Source organism: Mus caroli, chromosome 4, assembly GCF_900094665.2.
Source record: "Mus caroli chromosome 4, CAROLI_EIJ_v1.1, whole genome shotgun sequence".
Lineage (NCBI taxonomy): Eukaryota > Metazoa > Chordata > Mammalia > Rodentia > Muridae > Mus > Mus caroli.
Window position 1 is genome coordinate 15762756 of NC_034573.1, and position 20184 is coordinate 15782939.

Consider the following 20184-nt stretch of genomic DNA (forward strand, 5'->3'; position numbering starts at 1 on the left):
CTCAGAATACCCATGAGACAACTCATAGATCATATAAAGCTTAACAATAAGGAAGACCAAACTGTGGATAATCATGGGAGGTAGATGGTGGGAGGGACCTGTGAGGGAGAAGGGAAGGGGAAGGTAAAAGGTCAGAAACAGGTATGAGAAGATACAGAAGAGAAGTCCAGAGGGTCAGGAAAATGAAAAGAAATATTTAGCAGTAGGGGTGGGGAATGAGGAAACCACTAGAAAGTCCTAGAAGCCAGGGAAGTGAGAGGTTCCCAAAACCCAACTAAGATGATTAGCTGAAATACCCTACAAAGTGGAGATAGGCCCTGACAAATACAGATACAGATATTCATAGCCAACCATCAGACTGAGCCCCAGGTCTGCAATGGAAGAGTTAAGGGAAGGACTTAAGGAGCTGAAGGAGATTGTAACCCCATAGGAACAACAACGATATCAATTAAAAGATGCATTCTCTCACACCCCCCCCCCCAGAGCTTGCAGGGACTAAATCACAAACCAAAGAGTATATATGGATGGGTCCATTGCTCTAGCCACATATGTAGCAGAGGACTGCCTTATCTGGCATCAGTAGGAGGGGAGGCCCTTGATCCTGTACAGGGTTAAAGCCCTAGATTAGGGGTATGCTAGAGGTGTAAGGAGTGGGTGGGTGAGTAGCAGAGCATCCTCTTATAGGCAAAGGGGAGGGAGTATGGGATTGGGGGTTTGCAGAGGTTAGATCGGGAAGGTGGACAATAATGAAATGTAAATAAATAAAATAAACAATTAGAGGGAAAAAAACTTACCACCATGATGTAACGTGGTCTATACTGAATGGTTCCAAACAGACCCAATATGACAACTATTATATGCAGGAAATTTCCAAGAATGGGTGCCCACTGGAAGCCAAGGAAGTCAAAGATCTGCCTCTCCAATGCTGAAAGCTGCAACAAAAGAGAGTGCGTTACTGACAAATCCAGGCTCTATTATATCATTTTCATTATTAGCTCCCAGCTGCAGAAATCTGCATATTCAATTACAGCCATATGTGTAGACTTTATCCTTCGTTTGTTCGTTCCTTCCTTCTTTTTTCTTTCTATTCCTTTCTATTTTCCTTTCTCTTCTCTCTCTCTCTCTCTCTCTCTCTCTCTCTCTTCCTCTCTGTCTTTTCTCTCTTCTATCTCTTCCTATCTCTTCCCTTCTCCCTCCCTCCTTCTCTTGTTACCTTTTTCTTTTTCTTGTGGTGCTGATGATCAAGCTGAGATGGTCCTGTATGTTAAACAAGGACTCTTAACATTGGGATTCACCATCACTCTCCATTGCTAGGACCTATTCAGCAAACTGTTTAATTCAGTTTTACTCAGAAAATCTTATAAATTAACATGAATATTCTGAATTCAAGTACAGAGTTTTAAATCTGTCTCATTTCATGACCTAATTATACTCCTTAAATCATTTTCTACAGAAAAACATTCAGGCATAGAATGTGTCTTAATCATTATTTTCCAACAAGAGATTCACTAGCACAGAATACTTAGAACAATGACAATAACTTTAGGTATATCAGGCTTCTGTCAGCAGGCTCTTGTTGGCATCTGCCTAGTGTCTGGGTTTGGTGGTTGTTAGTGGGGTGGACCCCAAGTGGGGCAGTCTCTGGTTGGTCATTCCTTCAGTCTCTGTTCCGAACTCTGCCAGTGCCTGGCAAATACAGAAGTGGATGCTCACAGTCATCCATTGGACTGATCACAAGGTCCCCAATGAAGGAGCCAGAGAAATACCCAAGGAGCTGAAGGGGTCTGAAGCCCCATAGAAGGAACATCAATATGAACTAACCAGTACCCTCAGAGCTCCTTGGAACTATACCACCAATCTAAGAAAACACATGGTGGAACTTGTGGCTCTAGCTATATTTGTAGCAGAGGATGGCCTAGTTGGTCATCAACGGGAGGAGAGGCCCTTGGTCCTGAGAAGGCTCTATGCACCAATGTAGGGGAATACCAGGACCAGGAATGGAAGTGGGTGGGTTGGGGAGCAGGGGGAGAGGGGAGGGGATAGGGGATTTTCAGAGGGGAAACTAGGAAAGGGGATAACATTTGAAATGTAAATAAAGAAAATATCTAATAAAAAACAGAAAACAATAACTTTAGGTGTTCAATAAATGACTTGTATCAAATTTGGACAAAATGAAGAAAGCAAAACGCTTATCTTCCTGTATGAATTTATGTAAGAAATTTTGGTTTGGATAGAGAGAATACTCCCAAAGTTCATGTGCTAAAATCTGGGTGTCCATGCACCAGTGTCATCCGTGGGGTGGGTGGTAGGTGGTGGACTCAACAGTGGATTAATTTCATGACTTAACAGAGTATTTGGACATTACAAAGGTGAATTCTAGCTGGAACAAATAGGTCACTAAGGTGACAACTCTGAAGTATATATTTTTGTCCCCCTGTTTGATTCTTCATTGCCTTGATGTGAGCTTTACTCTAGCATATGTTCCCCACAGTAGTGCTCAGCCTCATTGTAGACCTGAGACAATACAACCACTTGATCATGGACTGTGACCTTCAAAACTATGAGCAAGTTAAAGCTTTCTTCCTTTAGTTGGTTTCCTTAGGCATTTTATCACAATGGCAGGAAACAAACTACTATACTGTATCAAATCTACTTGCTTTCTCTTATCTTTACTCAAATGCTAGTAGTGATAAGAGCTCAAAACTTTCTTAATAAATTTTCTACTCATTTAGTTACTCTAGGCCTGTGATCCTAATGTGAAAAACTGGAAGGAAATAGTCCTTTGAACCTTGTGATTTCACTGAAATCACGTTCAGTAAAGTCATTTTAAATACCCCAATAAAAATTATGTTACCATATCAATTTTAGGAATACAATAGAAAATTATATTTGCATCACATATAATTAACTTTTAAAGCAATACTTCAGTGAATTGAACTGCATACTTAAACCATTTATGATTGAACAATGAAATCGAAGAGTCCAGTGAACTGGCAATATCATTATTGTGAACAAATGATCCTTCTTAGATTTTAAACCTAGAAATTGTATAGTCCCACCTGTCATGTGTTTGGAAACCAATCTTACACAACTTAGGTCTTCTTCTAGATTTTCCTTGATAAAATAATAATTCTTAAAAAAAGGATCCAGCAATTAGCTATATTGATAGCAGTAAAAACTGAATCTTTAAAATGCAAATGACACCCTAGAGATTTTTCTACTTATGCAGCAGGTGTATGCCTGAATAAGTTTAATTTCTTTGTACATAAAGAAGTGTCCTCTATCCAGTAAGTGGAATTTAAGCTGGGGAGGAAAATAGAGAAGAGCTGATCCTCAAAGATAATCAGAGCACAGCTACAAGGACATCACAGGTGCATCCTAACTCTGAAGTGCTTTGCCAACATTGCTTGCATAGACAGATGTGCAGAAATTCCCAAGTACAGAGCAACAGTGCAAAGGAAGATACTAAAATATATTTTCAATCTCCTGTGTATCTCTGCTTCTGACTCTAATTAGTTCCCAGGAACCTTCCCCTGAAGGAAGCAACATTTTATTTATTGGCCCATCAGAGATATAAATATGTACTGTTTTTATGTTCAAATAGGATGAATAGGCTCAGAATAAAGCAACCCTGAAGAGCAGCCACAGGCAATTCATTCTGAAACGGAAACCCTATTTTAAAGCTGTCATGCATCACGGAAACCTTTAAAGTGAACTTTTAAAACAGAGAAAACTCATTTCTCTGCTGTCAGATAATGCATGGTTACTATTTCCTTTTATGATTTGAGAAAAAATCCATAATGAAGGCAGCCAAATGAATGGTAATTATTAGAAATCTGCTGTCTTCATTCAAGATGCTCCATCTCTTTCAGCATTGATTTTCTGAGCACCTTAACAATAGAATTGTGATGGGTTGAAATAAAAGTACAAACAGAAGCCATCAAAAATAGTATACATCTAAATTTCTATTATTTAGAATGTTAAAACTGGAAGTTGCAAGTTTGAGGTAAGCTTGGGCTATCTTGTAAGATCCTGTCTCAAAATATTCAAATGAGCAAATGAAAAGTAAGGGCAAGATTGTATCAAGAACAAAGCAGAGAACTTCTGCAAAATCCAGGCTTACCATAAAATTGTGGTTTGAGTGTGTTTAAAATCAACATCTGTAGCAACAATAAAAACCATGTTAAAAATTAAATAACTCAGTTTTCTAATAAGCATTTTTAACTATTGTCTTTAACTATTTATTTATTTAGTTAATCAGCAAAAAAATTCTCTCTGAATGTCATAATCTCTAGAAGCACCTAGGACACCACAGTAAAGATTCATAGTCACAAAATGAAATGAAATACTATATAAGTCACTTTAAGAACTTTATGAATATGCTTTAGAAGTGTTCTTGTCAGTGGTGTAATGAAGCCCCAGGCCCTTGCTAGGAATTTAAACCATGTTAATCTCTTACTCAATCTAATGGTACTTATCTCCTGGTATCAGGTTGGGATCTTGGCGTTTACTGGCAAAGGATATTTTAAAAATGGAAATAGCACCATTCTAAAAATCAGGGTTTCCTTAAATTTTTGAGCATCTTCTGTTGAACATTTACATCATCATGGTAAAACAGCACTTTGGTTAACAGCAGTTCTGTCTCAGTGGAGCAAGAGTAAATAGTCACCACTTTTGCAAAGCACCACAAACAAATTCAACCCAGTCAAGAGGAGAGCAGGAGGGAAGGGGCAGGAGAAGCAGCAGGTAGGGGTGGTGAGGCAAGTCAAGGAAGATTGATGCTGAAAAGTCACCGCAGAGCAGAGAGTGCATGAAGTCAAGAGAAGGACTGGAAAATGAGGTAAATGTGGAGAAGTTAAGAAAGCATAAAGGCTCAGGACCTTTCAGGAAAGTAGAGCCAACTACTCATCAAAGTGAAATTAAAAAGTGATCAGCAGCATAAAAAGATTTTTTAAAAAAGGGAATTGTTTCTAAATGAAAGATAAGATAGGTTGGAGAGAAAATAGAATATGATTAAAATGGGTATGCATCTTTCCCTAATCAATTAAAAACTATAAGCGATCAACATTTTAATAAACAATACCAAGTTATAGTGTCTTATAGATTCACACATTGCCATTAACCATTCACTTGGTATCCTGAATAATTGCTTACAATATTGTTCATGATTATGAAAATAAATTATATTTAGAGAACGCATTGTAAAACCTCTAGAATATAAACAGGTTTCTGGGTATTTTTCTTGGCTTATGATAACACAAGTACAGTGGACACTCATGCATTCTTTTTCATTCTTTCTTTCCTTATTTTGTATTATTAAAGAAGACACTTGAGGGCTATAAAATCAAGTTGAAGTTATCTTTTACTTATTTGTTTTTATCTCATTTTTTTGTGTTGAATTGTACCTGTCTAAATGTTAACATTTTAAAAATATCTGACAGCATTGGGTTTCAGAAGAGAGAGAGAGAGAGGAGTCCTTTCATGCCCATTCCTTTTGAACCGTCCCATTGCTCACTAGAGACAGATGGGAGAAAAAGTCTGAAATGAGATCTCACTTACCACAGAGACACAAGAAAGCATCAAGTCAGCCATACTCTCTTAAAAGACTGAATTAAAAGCACTTTGTACAACTGCTACTGGTGTGACTAACTTTTACCTTAAGAATTCATGGGTAAATATTCTGTAATCACAACGGATTAAATAGGATTAAATCTTCCCTTGAAGAGAAGGTTTAACTTCTGCAATTAACATCTTTCTTGGTGAAATCATATCTCTCGGATTATTTCAAAGTGGTTATAATGACAAAACAATGCATCTTGAGGTATGCCAAGTCTTTGCCCCTTGTCCCCTACTCTGGCTTCACTAATATTTCTGTTGTTTAAAAATTGTGTCTCTTGCTGCATATGTATCAGAAGATGACCTAGTCGGCCATCAGTGGAAAGAGAGGCCCATGGGTCTTGCAAACTTTATCTGCCTTAGTACAGGGGAACGCCAGGGCCAAGAAGTGGGAGTGGGTGGGTAGTGGAGTGGGGGTATGGGGGACTTTTGGGATAGCATTGGAAATGTAAATGAAGAAAATACCTAATTTAAAAAAGTATACTATTAAAAAAATTGTCTATCCACTAACCATCCAAAATATTTTCATGCTCCATATGAATGACCAACAGTTTCTGTGCTCGTACTATTCAGATAGTGGTCACATGTGATAAGCTACAATTTGGAGATGTTCCTCATACCTATAAATTTGTCAATAACATTTACACACATCACTACTTTCTTCTGTTGAGTTTTAATTTTTGTTTTTATTTTTCAGAATGTGGGTTGTGGAATCAACCCCAGGTTACCAGGCATGGCCAGTTCTTGTTGCTAGATTTTTTTAACAGCCCTATCTCATAGCCTAGTGGTCATCAGTGTTTGCATGTAATAGTTAGGTGGGTAAGAAGTAGGATGCTCAGAAGAGAATGCTCCTTAAAGATGCATAGTTTGCTGTGTTGTTCTTAAACTGTGTCTGGTAGAGGAGAAACATGTCTCTAGCACACTTGGAAAGGTTTCATGGGCATTGAGTTCCTGTATCTTAAGGAAATGACTGGGTCTTCCCCACTCTTACATTTTAATAGTGAAAGTATATGTTTGAAGGAAATAGTATAGTGTCTCACCAAAAGCACATTTGTTAATGTCTTTATTGTTGTTTTTGTTTTGTTGGTCTTTCTTTTGGACACAGAATCTCACTGTGTTTCTCTGGCTGGTCTGGAACTCAAAATAGACCAGACTGGTCTTGAACTCACAAAAATACTCTTATCTCTGCCTGCTAAGTATAGGGATTAAAGGCATGTAACACGATGCCCTGCCATAGTATTTATTTTGTTCTGTCTTAAAGAAATAAAAAAAAAAATCCAACTAACATATCAAGGAACATTTCCTGTTTAAAAAGAAATGGATTTCATTCTGTAGATGGACAGGTTTATGAAGGCTGATAGCAGAAAGCCTGGGAGAGGAATCAGTATATCAGAAATTCACTTAGAAAATGTATTTGTTTGTGTATGCCTTGACTCAAGACAAGAAGGAGCAGAGAGGCCACCATTTCAACAGCTTCTCAATATGCTAGTGAGCTAATGGATTTGAGAAATGACCTGAAGCCTGAGAATAGCAGCATTATACATATGACATGAACAATACTGTTTACCAATATGCAGATTATCAACATCCAGTTTATCAATATTTGTTAAACTGGTGCTAATAAAAGTGGGACAAATATGTCTTATCTCACAAGATCTATAAAAATATGAAAAATCAGCTAAGTTACATTAGAGCTGAAAGCAGTTTCCTCCCCTGCCCCATCTGTCACTTTGAACTCATGTAATGGTTTAACAAGGTTAAATTCTGAAATGAAATGCCTGTAGAATCAACAGAGTATGTATGGTGATATTTCACAGTTTAATACCTTTTCTCTTCTTCATTCATTCCCAGAAGGGCTTTTATTCCACTTTTCATCTCTTAATGGAGGGAAACTCTCTTTTAGAAACATCATCTGTTCTAATTAATCAAGTATCAGTTTCTTCATCAAAACTAGCTCATGGGATGCTAGAATTGGCCCCCATGGTACCAGTGGAACTGCATCCCTTTGGGTGTTTCTACAGTGCATTTTCTTTTTTTGGCTTTTTCATATCCCAGGAAGATTTCTTGCCTCCATCTTCAGAGGCAGCCATAGTGTTTAGAGTGTTTGTGAGAGTCACCTCTCCATGTTTCTTGGTCATATCTCTTTTGTACATACAATGACACTTATGAACAATTTGGCTCTGCAATGAAAATTCCTGCATTTTTCCACTAAGGTCAACTAAATACCGATTTCCACCTGCTATGTTAACTTTCCTCATTTTAATATTAGGTAGTGAATCATTTTCTAGCTGTTTGAACATAGCCAATGTTTAGGGGCTGATGTTCTATTACACAGGTTACATTTCCTGCTCGCTTAGTTGACAGCTTTCTGGGGGCAGTATACTGTCTTACAGTGAAGTTATGTTTATGATCATTCTAATGCTTTGCCTCACCTTCTCTCAGTTTGAGGAAGCCATCTGAGGTAAGGGCATGCCAATGAGCTGTGGCTGTAATCCCTGTCTTTACTGAAATGATCAGCATCAGGCCTTCTGACAGATCACCCCTCAGTGAACAGAAGATTTATTTTTAGAAGACACTAAAGTTAACCCCAGCATCCTGGAGGTAGAAGCAAGCATATCTTAGTGAGTGAGAGGTCAGCCCACATAGCGGGTTACAAGCCAGCTAGTGCTACATTGTAAGGCCCTGTCAGAAAAAAAAATTAAAGAATCATTATGATTAAAAATTTATGATATAAGTATTAAGGGGATTGATATAAATAAATATGGTCTTAACTCCCCAAAATATTGAGAGAACTATCAATAATCAGAGGCTCATTTTCACTCTATACACTAGAGTATATATTATCATCCTTTGGAATATATCCAGCTTGCTCTAAGATCCTTGTAGCAACTTAAGTCTGGCTTCTCAATCAGCATATGGAGAATTGCACAGTGCAGGTAATCTGTATATATCCTGCAGCTGATGTTAAATAGTCTCTAAATTAGTTTGAACACCAAAATACTTCACAAATACATTTTACAATACTTTGATTAGGCAATGGTGACACAATTTCTTTTTCTAATATTTTCCATTTGAAGCTAGTTGAGCCATAGGTACAGAAAACATGGACACAGAGAGCCAACTGTGCATGATACAACTTATCAAGTACACTAAACTATTTTAAATGAAAATATTACCAGTAAGTCCTTATTCCTTGTCTTAAGAAAATCACTCCATTTCAACCATGAAAAGAAATCATTAGGGCTGTGTCTAGTGACCTTCAGTGATCAACAGGTATGCTCATCACTTATGTACCAAGTTTTATTTCAAGTCTATTAATACCAATCAAATTCAAGAATGGACTCTCTCTAGATAAATCAGTTGACAGAGAAATTTTAGTTATTCTCTTGTGAGCAGGGTATCATTCTCCCTGACGAGAGAGATGCTGGTTAGGTTTTGTCTATTTGAGATAAATTAGAATCATCTGGGAAGAGGAAACTTCACTTGAGGAACTGACTATCAGACTGGCCTTTGAGCATGTTCCTGGGATATTTTTATTGCTGTTGTTTAATAATTGAGGTGCAAAGGCCAGTCCACTGTACTACCAATGCCACACTTGGTCATTTGAATCTGTTGTTTAAGCAAAGCTGTGCAAGGCATGGAAGCCAAACCAGTAAGCAGCATTCTTCCGTAGCTTCTGCTTCAGTCTCTCCCTTCAGGTTTCTGTCTTGAGTTTCTACCATTGTTTCAATGGGTGTAGGACTATAACATATATGATTAAATCAACCCCCTTTTCTCCAAGTGGCTTTTAGTTAGAAATTTTATCACAGCAATAGGCAACCAATTAGAACAGGAGGTATTGTAGGAATGGCCTGATACCAACTGATTTTATGATGTGTAAATTTATTGATAATAAGTATAACGTAATTATAGCAATACTGAGTATAATGTGGGAGATTGGGAGGTAAGGATAAAGTATTTAAAAATTACCTTGATCCAACAATTAAGATATCATTAGATATTTCTTTCCAGATTTCATTTTATGAACTTCAAATTATTAGTGTGTTTTGCCTTTCCATTCATTTCTTCAACAAGTAGTGCTGAATAATTGCAATAGAGCTAGAAATGTGAATGGCAGAGCTGTTGCATTGAATAGGTAACTCTGTAGATGGAAGGAAAGATAAGATCTACAGAAAGAGTAATATAATAAAATATTGCCTGCACTGTGGCAGAGGAGTACTTAAGACAGTTAAGGAAGAAAGAGAAAATGGTTGAACCCACAGCCTGACAGACAAGAATTTCCTAAACACCATTATGAAGAGGCCCCTATTGTATAGGATTCTCAAGGTTTTGTACAAAGTTTTCTTGCCCAGAAGGGTTAGGACAGGAAATTTACAGCGAGAAGCAAAACAAGCCCATTTGAAAATCCAGGAAAGTTCTTGTAGGGTAAGAGATCATTCCAGTAGACAGAAGAACTGGTAAAGCTGAGTGAGCTCAAACCTGGAGAATCTCAGAACTGAGCAGCAGCCTGGCAAGTTCTTTACCATGTTCTTTCCAATAGATATTAAATTAAGTTCAGTTTCTGGAATTTTTCTTGATAGTACAAATTACAAAAGCAACATTGTGAATATAAGTGCCTGGAATTTGAGCTTTTTAATCTAATCTTTCAAAATCTAAAATTTCCATTTATTTTAAACTGATCTTTTAAATTTATTTTATTTTATGTTAGTGATTTATTGTATGGAGTATTTTGCCTCCATATATGTGCACAGTATATATCCTCTGTACCCAGGCAGAACAGAATATACTTGATCCCCTGGAACTGGATTTACAGATAATTGTGAGCTGCAATGTGGATGCTGAGAATAAAATTGACAGGAGCCTGATATAGCTGTCTCCTACGAGGTTCTTCCAGAGCCTGACCAATATAGATGTGGATGCTTGCAGCCAACCAGTGGACTGAGCATGGGGTAGCCAATGGAGGAGTTGACTGAAAAAAGACTGAAGGAGCTGAATGGGTTTGCAACCCTATAGGAAGAACAACAATATCAACCAACAAGACCCCTCAGAGCTCCCAGGGACTAAACCACCAACCAAAGAGTACACATGTAGGGACCCATGGCTCCAGCCACATATGTAGCAGAGGATGGACTTGTTGGTCATCAATGAGAAAAGAGACCCTTGATCCTGTGAAGGCTCAATGCCCCAGTGTAGAGGTAGAGGAATGTGAGGGTGGAGAGGCAGGAGTAGGTGGGGGGGGGAGCACCCTCATAGAAGCAGGAGGAGAAGGAGTGGGTAGGAAGTTTCTGGGGGGCCCGAAAGGAGATAACATTTGAAATGTAAATTAAAAATATATACAAAAAACCAAAACCCAAAAACCTGTGGTTCTCTGAAATGGATTGCGATCTTAAACTCTAGGTTTTGACTGTGCAATTTAAGATCAGGAAAATAACAGTATCCACTGACTAAATTTTTCCACACACATGGACCTGTACACAAGACATAAAAATAAATGCTTGGTGTGTGAGCACTTGTACACACACACTCACACTACACACACACACACACACACACACACACAAACACACCACACATAGACATACAGACACTAGTACACACATATATACACGTCAGATTTTGGATAAGGATGTTCATAAAAATGTTTCCCATAATGGGAATATTAAAGATTTCCAAAAATAGTTGCCGTAATCATGAGTGAAGTATGATATGCCCATAACAGCAAGATATTTTATATATTAACATAAATGTATAAGCACATTATATTTTTGATGAAAACAAAAACAGGAGCTGGTTATTTGAGAAATTCAATAATATAGAAAACCCCTTAGCCAAAGTAACCAGAACACAAAGAGACAGCATCCGAATTAACAAAATCAGAAATGAAAATGGGGATATAACAACAGAAACTGAAGAAATTAAAAAAATTATCAGATCCTACTCAACAAAACTGAAAAATCTAGATGAAATAGATGATATTCTAGACAAATACCAGGCACCAAAGTTAAATCAGGAGCAGATAAACCATATAAACAGTCCCATAACCCCTAAGGAAATAGAAGCAGTCATTAAAAGTCTCCCAACCAAAAAATCCCCAGGACCAGATGGTTTTAGTGCAGGATTCTATTAGACATTCAAAGAAAACCTAATACCAATACTTTCAACCAATTTCATAAAAGAGGCCATGGAGGAGTGCTGTTTATTGGCTCACTTCTGCTGCCTTGCTCAGCTTGCTTTCTTATAGAACCCAGGACTACCAGCCTAGGGATGGCACCACCAACAATGAGCCTTCTCACCCTTAATCACTAATTGAGAATATGCCTTACAGCTGGATCTCATGGAGGCATTTCCTCAAGGGAGGCTCCTTTCTCTGTGATAACTCCAGCTGTGTCAAGTAATTATTAAAATCAGCCAGTGCAAGTAATTATTAGAGGATATAAAACGTAGACAATGAAGTTTGATAGTAACAGCATGCCTTATAAAATATCTCTGAGTAATGTCTGACGTTCTCATCTTGGAAGTGGAGTAGGTAGCTAAGGCAGTGGAAGAGAGACTTGGACTGGGGAAGATAACATTGTTAACACCATTACAAGCATCAAATGAGAGAAGATGGAACCTAAGCTATCACTGGGGCCTAGGTAATTGAGAATGTGGACAATGTGGAAATATTGAAAGAAAAAAATCTGAAATCTAAAGGAGAATTACCTCTGAGAAGTCAAGGGGAAAAACCAGGTGAAGTCATCTTACACCATCATTCTGACCAAAACTAGCCAGCAGGGTAAAGACTGCTAAATCAAGAAGCTAGAAGTAAAAAATTACATCAGAGTCCAGATTCTAGTTCAGCTGTCTCTATCCTTTGATCAAAGCCAAATTAAAGCCAAGTGTTGAATATCTACTGTGGTTTCTACACTTCTATGGTACCCTAGAACAAGCAGTTCAATACTCCTCCCTGTCAGCTAGCAAGCAAGTCACAGAAAAGTCAAGTGGTTTGCAATGTGAGTTAAATGAAATATAATTGGACTAACTTCAACAACAGGCAAGAGTTGGGCAGTAAATATCCTGAAAGGAAACCTGAAGCATACTGACCATAACTTTTGGGTTATTCATAGACAGGGATTCTTTTATTCCCAATTTTCTGCTACTGTTACACTTAGCTTAATTATGAACATGAGGTTTCAAATGTGAGGTCTGATTATGGGGAATCAATTACCCACAATTAAATTAACTTTAACATTATTCCATTTTATAAATAGGCTGGGGGATGGTTTTGAAACTTATTTCCTAGTAACAGGTGAAGTCATGTGTACAGGCATAAGACAAGGCATGCCTTTAAAAGCTAAAGTATGAGTCTCTCACTCTAAGCTTCTACTAAGTCACCAATGACCTGGGTAAAAATTTCTTTCGAATTTGAGTATAGGTTAATTTCTTGATGTTTGTCCAAGGAAGTCATTTGGTCTATAGAGTTAGTTGTTTACAACATTTGATTCAACTTCTAAGAAATGGAGTTCTTGCTGCAAAATTCCCACTTTGAACATCCTCCAACTTGAACCCTAACAAAAAGAAGTTGACCTTAAGAAGTGCAGCTCTTATGCACAAACAGTCCAAGTCGGAAACGAGGGACCTATTTCAGCAAAAGCCCAGTGTGGCAATTTGTTATAGAACAGTGGTCAGAGATTGAATTTCCACTCTCCAGTGGAACCATAATGGACTGGAGTGTACTCAGGTTGAACCCCAATGCTGACTGACCTATACAATCCTACAGACAGCTGGCAGGACATGCCTATCATGGCATTTAAGAATCCCACAACTGTGTTTCATAAATGGCAACACAGCATGACCAGATGGAAGAGAGGGTTATGGGCCAACCATTTCTTTAAAAGGCTTTTCTTGTTTTTATTTGTAGGAGAAATAACTCACAAAAATTCTCTCAACATTCTCATTACTTCCTGCAGTTTCTGAAGAGCTATACATTATGTTAGAATGAAATTGCATTTCCTATTTAACTATAATATAAAACAATGCAAACTTTAGTCATGTCCAAATACTTCTTATATTGAGAAGTAAAATCCAATTTTAATATACAGTATTTTTAAAATTATGATTTAAAAATATAATATAAATTTTAAAATGTATAAAAATTTAGACAATGAATGCTTGATGGTGTTAAAGTGGGCTAATAGTATCAGTAGCTAATTTTTCTTTTGATTTCTTTGTGTCTTTTATTTCTTCTTTACAGTTACTGTTTAAGTATCTTTCTTGTGCTCAAACACTTAGGGGAAATAAGTTTCACCACCACCACCAAACATACTCTATCTCTGTTTATACAGCTGGTTAAAGTTTCACATAACATTTGGGTTGTTTCTTATAATATTATATTCTACACTTTTCTTTGCATTTATTGTTACTGATAGTGATGACCAACCTTGGTACTACAATCTTAACTAATTCAACCTGAGTGTCTTTGTTCTTCACGACTTAAGGGACACACTAAATACATCTCTTCAAATCATGATGATACGTTGGGGCCACTAAATTGTTTCTCAACCAACCAGCAAAGCTTGACCACACTCTAGCTCTCATGTTTCAAGATTATAGGTATATAAATAGAGTAAATGAAAAAAAAAACCTATTACGTGTTCTATCATGTTGATTCTCCTAACAGAAGGTGAAGGGCAGGTAATTGTAATTTCATTCATTGTTTAAGATGCACATGTATACCTTAAAAAAAAATAAAATCCACCCTATTTGTCACTCATGATCACTTCTAGTAACCTACCCCCACTTTATGTCCCTTAAAAAACATATGCACACATCTGGGTAGATTAGTCTAGTATATGTGGGTGTAGGACCATACACTGGAGCTCAGGTAGCACACCATGCTGTACTTTGGAAGAAAACTGACTCTCTTTCCCAGTACTTTCATAGCTATGGATGAAACTTCATAGCCTCCCATCCTATTCATAGAATTTTAAGTGGCTTTATTTAGGGCTGTTTTTTTCTCATATAAACATAGCCCCTGGGAGGACTGTCATGTCCTGAAAAGATTGCTCTACATCAGGTCATTACAGCCTCTATCTCATACAATCTTTCTGGCCTGTCTTCTGACTTCACTCCCAGGCTTTAAGAGGAAAAGGCATGCTATGAGTATCCCACTTAGAGCTGAGCACAGCACAATTTTTTATTCTTTGCACTCTGACCAGTATTAATTGCCATCTACTCTAAAAACAAGCTTCTCCAATGAGGCCTGAAAGCTGCACTAGTCTATGTATATAAAGGTAAGTATTAAGAGAAGAGCTTTATTACCAACTCCATTAAGCAAAATAAAAGCTGTTTCCCCTTCTGCAGCATATCACCTACCCAGCCTGTGGTCTTGGTCCAATTAACAGTACCAGCTACAAGTTCTGTCTTGGGGAGTAGGCCCTATACTGAATTAAAAAGTGATTGGCTACACCCATGTAGCTCTCAGAGTTCACAGCAAACATGATCACCTGTCACATCCTAAATTATATGCATCTGTATAAAAAAGTTTACATAGTTGCTTTGTACAGAAGAACAAAGCATTGACTTTTTACCGTGATGCAACTACATTGTTAATAGGAGTATATACCATCTGTTACCTGAGTTTCCATCTCAGTCATACTTCTTCTCTTACTTAGAGTGGGGATCCATATCTGTGAAGTCCTTTACAAAAATGAGGACCTTTAACAATGTTGTGTACAATGACAAGTCTTTACTGCTATTTAACGGTTCAGCCCAAACAAATGCTTATATAGGAAATGTAATACATATTCATGATACTATAATATGTTTTTGAGTCTCATGCTTGAAGGAAAGAATGTTTTTGCAAATCTGCTTCCTTTTCTGGTAGTTAGAAGAAATGGGAGTGCTATTCTTTGCCCATCACCTATTTTGTGGTAGCATCAGCATGATGAGTGATATCTCTCCATCTTAGAAAACCAAACCGTGCGTAGTTGTCATTTTTATGGATTTTTTTTTACAGATATTTAAAGGTCTGCCTGTTACAAAAAGGAGACATAATTAGAATACTTGAAGTGGCATGACAGTCAACTTTGATCAGGTTTCTGGACCCAGATTGTTTAAAAGACTACATGGCCTTTTCCTGAAGGCTTAGATTAAATTCCCATTCACTGTAGATTTATGAAAATAGAAATTCAAATATGTATAGCTCACAAGAAATTATGTAATAAAAAAGATAAAAGTAAAAACCAACAAAAATGTCAAGACATTTGACTTATTCTTAATAAAACAAGAATAACACCAGATGTAAATGGTCTATACACTAAAAATGTAAATTAACAAGGTGGCTTAAAAATATGACACTTCTGTATGCTACCAAGAAATTCACTTCAAATAAATGATATAAGTAGACTGAAATAAAAGAATAATAATAATTGTATTATGTATACATTGATAAAAAAGGAATAGTGGCTACATTAGGATCAAATAAAGTATATTATAGCTAAAAGGTAATAGTCAGAGACACAAAGAGATAGTTAATAATGATAAAAGCATTACTCTACAAAGGAGACCCATGAATAAAACCAAGAGTAGAAAATACATGAAATTAAAAATAAGAAATTTGAGTGAGACACTTTAACATCTTTCTCTGTACCAAAGAATCAATAGAACTATATATAAATTCTGTAAGAATAGCAAAAAGAAACATCACTGTAATGAAAAAATATGATGATATAAATGCTTACAAGACACTGGCCCAAGAAACTAGAGTCCCCAATTTTTGCAATTGATTATTAAACAAATTTCAAGATATGTCACATTTTGCATCATAAATAAATATCAATAAATTAAAAATGGATTGAAATTATTAAAATCAGAATGCATTCTTTAAGATGAAAATGAAACTGGAAATTAGTAACATGTAAGATAATTACTCTCAAACTTGGAAATTATATATTTCAGGTTGCCTTGTCATCATCTCCCTTCCGAATTCCAGTACATTTCTCCCTTTGTTCAAGTATGCTTTATTTTCTTTAAATAGATTTTCAAGATAGCATAACGAGTTTACAAAAATAATGAATACCTAAAGTGATTTTCTTTGTTGTTATTCCTAAGTAATAGAGTGATCTTGTAATGCCACACTCTCCAAAATAGGGAGTTCCATTCATAGTATCTATTTGTATTAATATTTCCATTTGATAATCTATTTGCATCTAATGGACATACGTATTTGTCACTATCTTGCTCATCATTGTTTGTTTGTTTGTTTGTTGGGTGGTCATTCTGGGTATGCTTCTTTTCTCCTGCAATTTTAGTTTTAAATTTGTTAAAAGAGATTCCTTGTCAAGCTCAATTGTCCTTCACATGACAGCTTCCTTATTTCCTTCAAAATATTAAAACATTTTTTCCATGGCTTTTCTTCACAATATTAACAATATGTGATCAGCCCACTGCTGGAAAGACGGGATTGATTGTGTCTGTGAAAGGAATCACTCCCCACTTTTTATCCTCAACTAGGTCTTTCAATCACTTCATTGTTTTTCTTAAAACTTCTTTTTATTAAACTGTTAAATTGTGTGTGTGTGTGTGCGTGTGGGCATGTGAATGTGTGTGTGTGTGTACATATATATGTGTTTGTGTGTGTGTCTATAACTGTGTGTGTGTGTAAGTCAGAGTAAACTTGTAAAAGTCCATTCTCTCCTCCAACTTTATTATTCCTGGAGGTTGGATTTAGGTCAATAGATCTGGTGTTGAGAGGTTTTATGTGGTAAGTCATTGAATTATTAAGTTAGTCTTTGTGGAATTTTTTGCCTTATGTTTTTCCCTTTTTGAATATATTTCTTAAGTTAAAATGTAAGGTTATGGCAGAAAGTATTGGGTTTTATAACACTAATACATATATTTGTGTTATCACACCCTGGGTTGGATTTTTTCATCAATTCTGAAAAAATCTCAATCATTTCATGTTTTTAATTTTATTTTCATTAAACTATTTCTGTCTCCACTTTTCTAAGGAATGTACACTTTCTAATGTTTTAACTTCAGTGTGTCTTAATAAACTAATTTTCTAACATTTTCTTCTATACATCCTTCTGCTTACTAGCTTCAGAAATATTATCCTATTTGTTATTTCTCTTCCCCTCTTGAATATAGTAAGCCTATTATGTAATGCTTAATATCACTGTAGATTCTACTCAGCTGTTTGCTGAATATCTGGCTTAGAACTTTGCTCCTTCATCCTTTCGTTTTTGAATTTTCTATACACATTTAAAATTTGCTATATCGTCCTTTAATATACATACACATCATGGCATGTTTGAGTTGTGGGACTAACACATACATCTCACAGAGCAGAGACCAGAATAAACCTGGAGTACACTATTCTAAGTCAAATGAACAAGCCACAAGAAAAACATTCATAATCACTGCACTACGTCATGCTTAGATGCTAGATATAAAAACTAAAGTACAAAAGAGAGAGTAAATGGTGAGTGGTTTCCAAAGGTAAGGAAGGAGAATGGAGACCAGAGTGTAAAAAGCTGCTGGTGTGTAGCAGGTCGCAGGGAGCTCACACAATGTGTAGCAGGAGGCTCCAGCTCACATACAGCATGCAGATCAGAGTTATGGATATCTTTTAGGATTTTGGTGATTTATTGTGAAGTTAAATAACCTGAGAGGGCTTTTATCTTACTCTTGTTATTTTATTTATACTTTGCTTCTGAATGTCCATGTTCTTTGTCAGAGGTCTAATCCAAGACCATTTTTAAACAGACAACTGGGATAAATTATTTACAAATCCATAGGAAATATTTGTGAGATATTTATTTTTACATTTCCATCTATTCCTATGGTTGGAAGCATACAGCTAATCTTTCAGGTGTTCCTTTAGAACTTACATTTCTCCTCCATTCTTTCAGTTTTAGGAGAGGCTCAAACCTATGGCCACTTTGTTAGTTTATGCAAACATTCAAATTCTTAAGTTGACTGTTCTTCGTGGTCAGGGGTATTCAGGGGATATCCCTGTGGCACTTTCAAAGAAACACACAATTCAAACATATTTCTAACAAGCACGATATTGACTTATGTTACATCCCTGTGACACAATTAGCAAGAAATCTTTCTGGGTTTGTTGTTGTTGTTGTTGTTGTTTTGGTTTTTTGAGACAGGGTTTCTCTGTATAGCCCTGGCTGTCCTGGAACTCTATAGACCAGGCTGACTTCAAACTCAGAAATCTGCATGCCTCTGCCTCACAAATGCTGGGATTAAAGGCACGTGCCACCACTGCCCAACTAATCTTTGATGTTTTTAAGAAAGCCAGTTTTTCCAAGTTCTTGCTATTATAAGTAATGCTTCTACGAACATAGTGGAGCATGTGTCCTTCTTACCAGTTGGAACATCTTCTGGATATATGCCCAGGAGAGGTATTGTGGGATACTCTAGTAGTACTATGTCCAATTTTCTGAGGAACCGCCAGACTGATTTCCAGAGTGGTTGTACAAGCTTGCAATCCCACCAACAATGGAGGAGTGTTCCTCTTTTTCCACATTCTCACCAGCATTTGCTGTCACCGGAATTTTTCATCTTAGCCATTCTGACTGTTGTGAGGTGGAATCTCAGGGTTGTTTTGATTTGCATTTCCCTGATGATTAAGGATGTTGAACATTTTTTCAGGTGCTTCTCAGCCATTCGGTATTCCTCAGGTGAGAATTCTTTGTTTAGCTCTGAGCCCCATTTTTTAATGGGGTTACTGCTTGTGGACGTTGTACATCGTGGTGCGGAGCCTAGTGCGCACCACGATGTACAACGTCCACAAGCAGTTTTTTCCACTGGATGCCCCTCAACAGAGGAATGTATACAGAAAATGTGGTACATTTACACAATGGAGTACTACTCAGCTATTAAAAAGAATGAATTTATGAAATTCCTAGGCAAATGGATGGACCTGGAGGGCATCATCCTGAGTGAGGTAACCCAATCACAAAAGAACTCACACAATATGTACTCACTGATAAGTGGATATTAGCCCAGAAACTTAGAATACCAAGATATAAGATACAATTTGCTAAACACATGAAATTCAAGAAGAATGAAGACCAAAGTGTGGACACTTTGCCCCTTCTTAGAATTAGGAACAAAAAAACCCATGGAAGGAGTTACAGAGACACAGTTTGGAGCTGAGATGAAAGGATGGACCATCTAGAGACTGCCATATCCGGGGATCCATCCCATAATAAGCCTCCAAACCTGACACCATTGCATACTCTAGCAAGATTTTGCTGAAAGGACCCTGATATATAGTCTTGTGAGACTATGCCGAGGCCTAGCAAACACAGAAGTGGATGCTCACAGTTAGCTATTGGACGGATCACAGGGCCCCCAATGGAGGAACTAGGGAAAGTACTCAAGGAGTTAAAGGGATCTGCAACCTTATAGTTGGAAAAACAATATGAACTACCCAGTACACCCTGGAGCTCGTGTCTTTAGCTGCATACGTATCAGAAGGTGGCCTAGTCGGCCATCAATGGAAAGAGAGGCCCATTGGTCTTGGAAACTTTATCTGCCTCAGTACAGGGGAATGCCAGGGCCAAGAAG

At 37.0% G+C, this 20184-nt stretch overlaps 1 protein-coding gene across 2 annotated transcripts in view; it reads right to left on the reverse strand.

Moving 5' to 3' along the window:
• Nkain3 (sodium/potassium transporting ATPase interacting 3) overlaps positions 1–20184 on the reverse strand; it is a 617618-nt gene that overhangs the window by 317315 nt on the left and 280119 nt on the right. For both annotated transcript variants that reach the window (XM_021159668.1, XM_021159669.1), the window contains exon 2: positions 795–932. In XM_021159668.1, the coding sequence (XP_021015327.1) occupies positions 795–932 (138 nt within the window). The remainder of the gene's footprint in view (positions 1–794; positions 933–20184) is intronic.